This window comes from Thermobia domestica, chromosome 9, assembly GCF_964235325.1.
Source record: "Thermobia domestica chromosome 9, izTheDome1.hap1.1, whole genome shotgun sequence".
Lineage (NCBI taxonomy): Eukaryota > Metazoa > Arthropoda > Insecta > Zygentoma > Lepismatidae > Thermobia > Thermobia domestica.
In genome coordinates, this window is record NC_137462.1 from 101,103,877 (window position 1) to 101,115,758 (window position 11,882).

At 34.3% G+C, this 11,882-nt stretch overlaps 1 protein-coding gene across 2 annotated transcripts in view; it reads right to left on the reverse strand.

Annotated features, from left to right (window-relative positions):
* Positions 1-11,546, reverse strand: part of mnb (minibrain) — a 313,755-nt gene extending 302,209 nt beyond the window's left edge. Inside the window, exon 1 of one of the 2 annotated variants that reach the window (XM_081771612.1) lies at positions 9,677-11,546. In XM_081771612.1, the coding sequence (XP_081627738.1) occupies positions 9,677-9,812 (136 nt within the window). In that variant the 5' untranslated portion in view covers positions 9,813-11,546. The remainder of the gene's footprint in view (positions 1-9,676) is intronic. The other variant, XM_081771611.1, reaches the window with a different exon arrangement.
* Positions 11,547-11,882: the final 336 nt, after the last annotated feature.

Consider the following 11,882-nt stretch of genomic DNA (forward strand, 5'->3'; position numbering starts at 1 on the left):
CTTTTATCAAATTATAGATCTATATAGTGCCAATTCGCTGTCAAGCATTTTATGAATATTTTTATGCAAGTGGTCCAGACTTCGACCCCCGGCGGGGATATAAGCTTCACGGATAAAACCCTCAAGCAGCAATTTAGATCTGACATTCCGTCTCATATAACATAGGTACTGAAAAGGAAATACCAAACAACAATTAACCTAATCCAACATGTCTGAAATTTCTGTAGGTAGATCAGTGCATTACCCAACGATAAATGGAAAATAATTGTGTGAAATTACACGATCGACAAGATAAATGAAGAAAAGTTACGGACCCCGAAACTTAATACGTATTCATCAAATATTATATCTTACTGTTGTGGTACCTTATGAACTTATTTGCTCATTTTGAAGATTATGGAGGTTCTGTTAAATTGGTTGCAACCTACTAATATTGGTGCAATAAACGTGCTTGTTTATTTACGAAATTCTATAACTTTTCGAATCTAAGAAAAAGTATGACTTATTTCAACTTATTACTTATAAATGAACCGTGCGTCATTCTTTTATTTCTTTATTTTTTTGTATAATCACAGCTATTGTTTCTGTTTTTCATGTTAAAAAGCACTAAAAAAAACATATGTACATTTTGATCAATAACCTGAATTGTTCCTAGCCTATATGATGCATCAATTCAAATCCTACTCTCAAGCTCCGTGGCAATTAATTAAGTACTTATATTCCAAATTAGGAGATTACTTAAGAATTACTTTTTTTTTTTTTTTTTTTTTTTTTTTTTTTTTTTTTTTTTTTTGGCTTCCGGCATCTATAACCACTCTACCCCGTTACGTATGAGGGATGACGTCCCACTGTGACCACATTACGCTGAGGAAGTTGGAAAGGAAGTGGCTAGAACCTTTATGTTAAGTACTCCCAGCATTTGCCTGGTATGAACCTTGGAAAACCTCACTCACGATGGCTGGTCTGGAAAAGCTTTTTACACTTTTTCGACCAAGTATCCCCACTGGGAATAGAACCTGGGACCGCTCGCATCAAAGGCGAGAGTATTATCGACTACACAACGCGGGACCACAGGAGATTACTAAAATATGTATGAATCAAATTATGTTTCTCATTGAATTTACGTAGCTCTTGCACAGCTTGTAAAGATTTTTAAAAAAGTAGGTAGTGCTTACTCTGAGAATATATGAACAAAACAAAATATTCCCTCAAATATAACGTTACCGGTAAATTCATACTTATTTATATACAGACTTCTCACACCATTTTTTTCTCTTTTTTTTACAAATACATTTTATTTGCAGAGAGTATGTGTGTTATTATTATTCTTTAATTCTTTCTTTAACTGTTCATTCTCATTTTCAAGATTTCTTGTTGTAATTTCACAAACTTCTTACAATGAAATTTGGATTCGTTACTATTCTGTTTTATTTATATCTAAACGAATAGTTTTATTTTGCACGATATACGGGATATTTATAGGTTACCAGAAAAGCTACGCTAAATTCAAAACGTAGAAAATAAATGCTATCTAGGCGGATGCAGGACACCTCGAAAACGGTTAGACTCATAATATATTCCAAACTTCCAACTAAGCATAAGCAATTTTCACAACTGCAAGTGACCATACAACCCACACACTACATGTTAGTTCCTTGTTCATTAGTAGGCACTACCCATCACTGCTTTTTAGTGAGCAAAGGAAAGGCCAAATAAATTTACAAGCTCGCCTCAATACATCACTGATTCATCACATATTCATAATACACCACGTCACATTTCTTAAGAAGTTCGTGGAAAGCCTTTACTCATTCATCTGATAAGTTTCTTAAACATTTCACAACAGAACATTAAGGTAAAGAGGAGATGTATACTAGAATAAACGAAACGCCAGATTCAATAAGAGATCCTTTGCCACATAAAATATAAAGTTTCTCCTACTACACCTTCCACATGTTAAGTAAAGTGAAAAGGAGAATATTTCCATAAAATGAAAGAAAGAAATAAAAAAGAGAGAAGAATTATAATTCTCGGTAAAGGTGACAAAATTGGAAAGTTTTAATGAATCATCAACAAGCTTCTAAAATAGAGAAAGAATAAAATGCCGGGCGCCATTCTTATATACGAGCAATAAAATTGCGCCATATTGAGAAACGAATGGAAAAATTAGAGTACAGTGAAACCTCTGCTAACGGACACATCTGTAAAGCGGACATCTCTCATAACAGACATATTTTGTAATCCCTAAACACTGTAATAGGAAGAACCATGTTGACAAACCTCTCTAAAGCGGACACGGACAGTCTTTTCTGTCTCTTATAGGTATTATTTACCTCCATATTACGGACACTTTCTGTAGAAACAAGTTGAAAAGTACAGAAAAAGTACATTTTCAGTAATGCATACATGTACCACCAAGGAAGCATTGTAATAACATTTTTCCTCGTCAACTGGCTGTTCAGAAACTCTGATGAAGCGTCTTTGTTTAACAACACCCTCATACCCTTTACTTGCATTCCACTCCCACCCAACCTGTTTTAGAATCAAAAGTGATTGACAGTTGCCTGCCATTTGGAATGACACGTCATGCTACTGTTCCGTTGGAATCAAGCAGAAGACATGTTTGGTATTTTTTGTCCGCGTATACGCATATTGTCTTAGTGCCTCTATTTGTAGAAGGAAATCTTTTTAAGTCATTCTGCATCGAATAAGCAATAAGGTGTAAGTTGTGAGCTTTCGAAATGCCACGAGAAGCGCTAATGTTAAAATCGAATTGATTGAATTTTCGAAGAATACTGAGGTGTACGAAGGATAGCTGAAAATTTTTGTATCGGTAAAATACAAGCACCTGAGGTAATATAAAACCAAGACAAGTTAATAAAGTTATGGTGTGAAAATGACAATGAAAACAGTGTCTCATTGCTTTGAACAAAGTTGGTGTGCAAGTGAACGGTTTTGTAGAGTGCGGAATGAAAAAAATTCCTGTGTTAGGGTCGATGCTAAAAGCTAAGAATTTGGAGGTAGCAACAGAAATAGATGTTTCAGATTTCAAGGTCTCGAACGAGTGGTTAGAGAAGTTTAGGATTAGACACAAAATTTCTTTCAAAGCGATTTGTGGAGAATCCGCAGATGTCGACATGCCCAGTCATAGAACGGTTTGATAAATTACCTTCAACAGTTTGTAATTACGTATCACCTTGTTTACTAATTTACGTAAGAAAATATCGAAACCTCTCTAAGACGGACACCTACAGAGGTCTTGTTCCCTACTGAAAAATTTTATATTTAACTGGTCCATTCATTCCCAAGCATATACAAGATGAAAACTATGGCCGTGTCCAAAAGATACAAGTGCACATTTGAAGTACGCTTATTTCCGGAAGTGACGTCACCTAGTGTGCGTCAAAAGGTCCAAGTTCACAAGTGTGCGAGTGCATAGTGCGTAGTGTGCGACGATGTACACTACGTTAGTATACTTGTGTGCTTAATATGGCGATTTCTCGTAGAATGACCTAATAAAATTTTAATAGGCATAGTCTTAATATTTTTGTTTAAGTAAATATATTTGTGGACTGATTTTATAATAATTTACTTGATAAACATACAAGTTAGTGATTTTACAAGTCGAATATAAAAATATTACGCAAATAACAAATGTATTTACGTTATTTTCTTTGAGTATGCAATAGGATTTAAAATAGTATAGGGAAAACAAACAAATAGTTTCTTTAATAATGCTATAAAGACATTTGTGCTTAAATATTACATGGTTTATGTAGCTTAATTGAAATAGTTGCACTATCGGTTTTGCGGCTATTTGCACGTAAATGACAAATTTTAATGGTGTATGAATTAAAATATTAAGTTCTAGCATAGTATACATATATTCATTTCTGTATAGCTACAGCTACAGCCGCAGCCGCAAATGTTAATTCATAGACACATAAGCCTAATTTTATAGTTTTGACTCTAAACGAATTTCTTTCAACGCTACCATATTTCCTTGCACTTGAGAGAGACTGTAATATACCAATTACCGTACATTGTGTATTTTTGACAGGTACCGAAAAGTGAAATACAGATCAAAAATTCCTTTCTCCACATTTATCAAAGATTTCACAAATTACTCCTGGTAAGTCTTTACTATGGCCATTTCATTTTTTTTATTCTTCGATTTAGCGATTTGATCTCTCGGTTCCGGTTTTAAGAACTTGCCTCTTCACCCATATACTGTATATAAGGTAGTAGCTAGGTTGGTTCCTTTTTGTACCAAAGTATAATATTTAATTCACATAATATTGACGAGCGAGTGTTAGCGAGTGAAGGCTGGTTGGAGCCCCGCAGAGCACTTTCTTTTCCGTCTTCGTTACGAATCGGTTCATTGAACGATTCATTGAAAGAAATGTCCAAAGTAAAGACTTGCCTTCCTCTTAATTCATATAATCCCATTACTGTACCCAGTATTAAAAGATTATGAACAAATAATTTCTTCCGTATAGTTGAACAATGAGAGCCATTACATTACATACTGTATTTTTTCATAAAACGGTCTCTTAATTTTCATAAAATTCTTATTATATTTTTAGTAGTTTATTTTACGTTTATATTTGGACGAGGGGATTTGTTTCGTTACTGAATAACCATTTTCGCAGTGGGAAGCATGTAGGAGAGTATATTTCAAGAGAGATGTAGGGCGCCGAAAGCGTAGTAAAATGCACGTAAATGTTGAAGTGTATACAATATACAGAACTCCATTCAAGCAGGCTTATAAGATAGTAATCTCACTTTTTTTTGTTATTTTTACCATACTACTTTAATTAGGGTTATCCGCCTTGAGTATGCATTATCCTTATAAATTGGTATTTCATAGCGACATAATAGCTTTTTCCTGTAATTTTGGTTCTCATGTTGTTCAACTTTACCATTTCTTTCCTTGTCATCCTTCTATGTGTTAACTTTTGCTGTAGATTAAGAATACGGAGACACTATTTCGATGATTTCCAGGTAAAATCAATAAATTCACAGTGAAAGAATAACATCTAAGGAACTTCAATATTAGCGCAATATGGTAGAAACAGTTCAATCAGTATGCCTGAACTGAAAGAATACAGTAGAACTACAACAATTATACTGTCATTGTTGTGTAATCTACCGGACAGGAAGCAATTATACTCAGTATCAACCCTCTCCCAAAGTAGTTTTGTGCCACATTATTGTAAATACCGCTCCCCTCGGTGTCCTAACGCTCTTGTACGTTGCCTACTTTCAGTTGCAATAAAATTCCTAAACTAATTCGCAAAAGTGTCTTCAGCGCCCTAATCACCAGTGCTACTCTTCTTTCGGGAGATTATTAAATATTCCCTCCGCAAGCATGCCTAATAAAGTAGAATATCGCCAATAGTTTAGTGTTTTTTATGCTGTTACGAGTTTATTGTGCACATAAGACAACACACATATATATTATATATGTATTGCATTTATGCTCCGCTCTTGTTAATCTCGCGTGAAATACCCAAAATGACAAATATTTGTAGGCACGGCAAAGCTGAAGCTGTTGGCATACATGAAAAAACTCTTAAATCATTTTATGGTTACCCCATATAGTCAATCTGTACGGTTTATTTATCTTTAATATAACTGGAAAGTCATTCATCTAAAGAAAAAAAAGCATGCTAATTTTTTCTAGTACGCGAAATTCTCCCTTCTTTTGTTATCAATGTTTCATATTCCACCACAACGAGGCGCTGTAACCAAGTGCTGATCAAAAGCTAATTTTACGAAGTGTACACTATTTAGTGTACACTCCATTTGTAGACTTCGAGTGTGCATCCTCGAAGTGTGCACTATGCACTTTTGGACACGGCCTATATCTGTGTCAATGCACAATTGATGCAGAAGAATAATTAGCCTATATTTTACGTTGTCAGTTTAATAAAAAGAAAAGCCAGCCATAACAAACTCCCTTCAAAATATTCAAAAATATCAGTGAAGGAGGAAAAAAAGAAACACCTTTACATTTGCTACTTTCATTTCTCAGAGGAAGAGAAGTTACTTACGTAATAATAAAACAAGAAACAGATATATGAAGAAACATAGAAGAGATAACGTCTACTAGAAATAAGTCATGAACTGCATGTACTGCCACCAAGAACAAAATACGTGGCCACAATTTATTGACAGAGAGCTTTTGTCTTCGGCTACAACCTACCCCGTCTCCACCATACAGTGAAATGCAACAAGGAACTTCAAAATACCGGTTCTGACTTCAAGGCTTTTGACCCTGAAACCATTCGACAAACTCGGCCCACCAGCTTTCACCAGTAAATAAAACCAGATCAAGAACAATCCGAGAGAGACAAGAGTATTCTTCCCGTCGGGAAATTATTTTCCAAATCAACCCAACTAATAAACATTTACTCACTAAAACCCTGAAGAAAGAAAAAAAAATCTTAAAATAACAAATCTTTAGTAGACCTAAGTGAGCACTCAGATTTTTCTCGTACAAGTACATAACCACAATATTGTACTATATACTGGTTAATAAATAAATAAATTTTCAATTTTGTTTAATTATAGCTTATACTCTATCTAGTTTAACTTGATAGCTCGAAGTAAATTATAATAAAGAAAAAGCGTATGTAATAAATGCAATCTACTCTAGGATACTGAGAAATGCTTTAGATACATTTTCGTAAACTAAATTTTACCTTGCATCATAAACGCCGTTGCTATTTAGTAGCGGTATTCCTCTTCAAGTACATTTTGATCCTCTCTGTGACCTTGTTGTGGTGCAAAGTAAAAGATTCTACTCTAGGATATTCTCCATATTCTCCATCATACCAGCTTTGCCTATTTATACTAATAGTTAAAAAAACTAATTGCTGTGCTAAGCAAACAAATTTATTATAAAACTAATATCTCGTGACAATTTCATCAACTAAACATTCGGCTTCTTCAGACACTACCTTGTCACAAGATATTGCTTTTATAATGAATTTGCTTAGCTCAGCGATTAATTTATTTTTTAATTATATTATAAATAGGCAAAGCTACCATAATGGAGAGTATCCTAGAATAGACTAAATGTTTACTTTTTATGACAAGGTCACAGAGAGGATCGAAATATGCTGGAAGAGGAATACTAAATAACGACAGCGTTTGTGGTACAAAGTAAAATTTAGTTTAGGAAAGTGCATCTAGTGCATTTGTCGGTAATTATATCCTAAAGTACGTTGCATTTATTACATATGTTTTAAGTTTTTTTTTTAATTATTTATATTTTTATTTGCTTCGAACCATCAACTTAAACTATATAGAAAACAAGCATGTGATTAAGATTTAATTTAAAAATTTATTAACCAGTACACAGTACAATATTTTGATTAAGTACTTGTACGAGAAAAACCTGAGCGTTTGCCTTACGTCTACTAAAGATTTCTTATTTTATGGAATTTGTTTTCTTCGGTGATATTTACATACACATATTCGGGGATATTTACACAAAAAGATGGAGATAACGAAGGAAGAAAACTCCAAAGAACATTATATATTCTAGTAACATATATAGCACATTCTAGTAACATCCCTGTCCCAGTGAGAAAGCAAACTTTTGACTGCATGACATAAAATCCGAACTCATTAAATAATAAATTAAGATTACAGAAAACAATGGTACAGTAGGTCAAAAATTCAGATTAAGAACAACCCGAGAGTTAAACTAAAAGCAATTCAAAGTCTTTTTTAATCTTCAGGTAAAGAAATAAAAATCTCATACCGAATAAATAGGGGAGAAAGAAATCGACCTGAATATTTTAAGTTGGTCCGAATTTAAGTTATGTAACAATATTTTAGAAATCGATGCTCCGTTTATTAGCAGTACCGGTAACAAATTTTGTTAAGCAACTCAGAAAATCAATAAATATTGAAAAATAAAAAAGTAATAAACATCTAACTTTCAATTTTTACCCTTCTTAGCGACGGGTAACTTTACAAAATTGTTATTCTGTTGAATGGATCATTCTTAGTTTTTTAAACGTATGTTCTTATTGAAAGTAACTCAAAAAAATCACATAAGAGTAATTTCAAAAGACGTGTTAAAGCTTTGTTCTTAACATCTCTAACGACTTCTCATCTTTTGTTATGATTGCATCACACAGGTTTTTCAATTTACTTATGTTAAACATTTCGAAAGTCAATTTATCTCATACGTACTAGATAGATTACTACTACACCTCGGTATTATCGTAATTCTGTCCTGATGACGTTTACAAAACATTGTGAAACGCAGTAACGATTAATGTGATTGAGTTTGTTGATATCCAGTGTAATTTTTTACGTGCTGTTTATCACGTTACAAGATTTAAGTTAAATTTCCATTTAAAAAAAATAATAAACAACAATCTCCTGACATATCAGGTTTGTACGGCCGAATTGTGAAATATGATATCTTGAAAAGAAATATTTGTCAGTTGCCGAAGTGTGCATCCTCACATCGGTAATTAAAATTTTACTTAAGTAATATAAAGTAAAAAAGATGAATGAACCCAATCTCTCTACAACCTATTTTGAACAGTTATTAAACCAACTGACTTCAAATGATTCAACTGATCAACGGATTACTCTGTGGAAAACCACAGACGAATTTGTAAGATTCTACAGGTCTCACTATGTATTAAAATATAAGTGGTAATAAAGTTATCAATACTCTGAACAAGGCATTAAAAGATAACTAGGAACAGAATTCAACAGAAATTTCACATTTCTCTCTGTCATAACAACATTACTAGCTTCGCTGATGCTGTACCCGGAAATATTTGAATATTGTGCTTAGAAAAGAAAATAGTACTGAGCAGATACAAAACAAGATCTGTGTCTATGGAACATGAACTGCATCAACATACTAAAGACAAGCCGGCGGATGCATCTTTGTCACATATAGCTTTAATATGTACATAAATAAATAAAATAAACCGACGATGATATTTTATTTCGGTTCTTGACAGCTAATATTATGTCTTTATTTTATTCATCACTGAATATATGAAGAGTACAACCTAGGCAACTCATGGATAAAAATATATAGTAAAGTGAAAAAAGATGGAAAGAAATTTCAAGTTCTGTTATGTATATTGCATCAGAAACTCTTTTACTCCTGAAGCAACTGGAAGAAAAAGAAAGAAAAAAAAAAGGAAATTCGTGGCTATGAGCTGGGTCATACCTTTCCTATGTTGACAGTCTACTATAGATTGTCATATTAAATCAAAAAATGTTTAACATTTTCATCCATCCAAAGGGGACTCTTTACGCAGTATTATCAGTAAATGAGTAAGAGTATTTTATAATATTTCAAGGTGTAATCCTGAGGAACCTACAAACAAAATACATTGGCACATATACACCTCAGTTTGTATGACAAACAGTTTGTCAGTTACGTTTTGTCATAATCAAAATAAACAATATACGAATTTTCTTCTAAACTGGCAACAACGAACTCTTTTTCTTATTTATGATAAAACCAGAAACTACATGTCATCCTCATATTTTACCCCAATTTCTTCGAACCCACGCTGTGCTCACGTGACTAAATGCCAATGAACTAAATCAAGTTTTGTTTTGATCGAAATCCAAACCTTTCTTTGAAAAAAAACTTTATTTCGTAAAACTGTGAACTACTTACGTTTTGCTTTTTGTTTCTCCATCAGCATTAATTGTTCATGTTTATGCCAAGCGTCGGGACGTTTGGCTTGCACCACCACGGAGCTGTCCATTGCCCGTGTGGCAACCGGCGACACCTCCGCATTCAGGAGCACCATCGAATCATGAGGAGCACCAAACTGCGGCTTCGGCTCCAGAATTACCGCCTAGTCGTGTTCCTCAATCAAGAAGACACACTGATGACCAATACAAAATTCCACCACAATCACTTTTCTTTAAAAAACACACAAAAAAACCACACAGTTTTAAAAATGTACTATTTTTTTCTTTAAAAATATCCCTGTCAGAGGAAATTTCAATATTGTAACACTTATTACAATGTAGATAAAGAACTACTATCTCTTCCCTTGAGTTAAAATACTGTTAGTTACGAATGACACCACCTCTCACCTGATCGGTAAGAATGTAAACAAAACAGCGTGCATATTTACTTTCTGGTAAAAGGTAACCTGATTAATTCTTTTCTTATCTCATGTAAACATTCGTCTCCGATTAATTGATATCACTCACAATGCAGTAAATTTCAATGACCTGAGTGAAAACTCTTCGAGGATCCACTACGAGCTCCACTTCGTTTTGCATCAAACTAAGATCGCTCTTTCCTCTGATACAAGCCGTCGTAATAACGCACCACACATCCTTGTAAACACACACGGATAAAAACCCACAGTGAATTTACAGATAAAATCGTACAACAACAGTCGTCATCTACAAATAAAATTCTTACGTTTCACGTTTTCTTTCAAATGAACATTTCACAACAAAAATTCAAGGTAAAACGACTAACGGTTCACTCGTTCCCACTTCTCAACACATCTGATATGCGTACACCCCCCGAGACAGCGAGTGAAATGGAATCATCCAGACGGGTCAAAAGCACGCAGGCAAAATAATAAGAGAAAGAAGGTTCTTCGCGAAGAAAATACTGAGTAAGTACTTGTAGTTAATAAAACAGATAATGTATAAATATTCGCTACTATGTCACAATGTTCTCAACATCAACAACACACAAAAACATTCAATTTTTCTCTTTTCTGCTAAGCTGAAAACCGAAAGTGCAAATCCGATATTTTTTCCTGGTACACACCACACAGTTTCTCCCAAACACTAAAGTTACAGGCTTTATCAGTGTGTAACATGATGCGTCTGTTATTGAAGGTTTGAATTCTTCCAACTTCACCACTAATATCATTCACTGATAATAAATACTAATCGTAAAAGTTGAAGCACGCCCCACCGCATTGATACCTTCCAACATGGCAGACTCTGCCCTCGCAACTGGCGTGTTCGCGATTATGAACACAATTGCTTCGCACTAAAAACCACGCGAGGATAACGATGATTCCTTGTAACAGACCATGAAAAAAAATCGTACTGTCTCTTGTTAAAACCTATAGTTATCCTTATCTCGGTGCACAAAAAAAAATGCCTAAAACACGCTTCAAACACGAACACTACTCAATATTCAAAATTTATTGACTGCGCGAGGCGTGGCTTCTAGCAAAACACTGGCGTTGATTGATGTGTCTGATGTGTCTCTACAGTATCCTAAACAGCTTATTTCGGATCCTTTCATTGGTGTTTTTCTTATATGACATCACTAGATTCTTCCTTCTACCAATGACGACAACGTTATCATTGACGTTGCATTGTATCGCGCTCTTCCATTGGTTCAACAAACGTTCGAACTCTCCGGACCGCGTGGAAGAAAACATCTTTGTCATTGGTGTATTGAACTGCGCCAAATCCAATCACATTGAATAGGACATTTAAATTCCTTCCTTGAGAAAGTTCAAAGCGTCTTCCAAAGTCCAGAAATTCTTAAACATTTCTTCAGCAGGTGAAAACAACATGCGACACAAAGATACTGAAGAACGCTTTCAAGTACGACTCACTTGAGCGGGTGCACCAGAAGACGGCATGTGGCTTACATTGAAGATGCACACAACTGCACCTCATAACAATTCGATGTTAATTCTGCAGTGTTACCAACCTCTAACTAGGAAAGAAACTATATTTAAGTACGATTGAAGTGCTGTTACTGCTTCGTCAGATCGTTCTCTCTTGTTTAACTTTTCTTTCCTCTTTATGGTTTTATATATACATAGCGCATTTACCTTTTGGTGTAGGCTACTAGCCTCGAGTTCGATTCTTCAGAGTAAAATTTC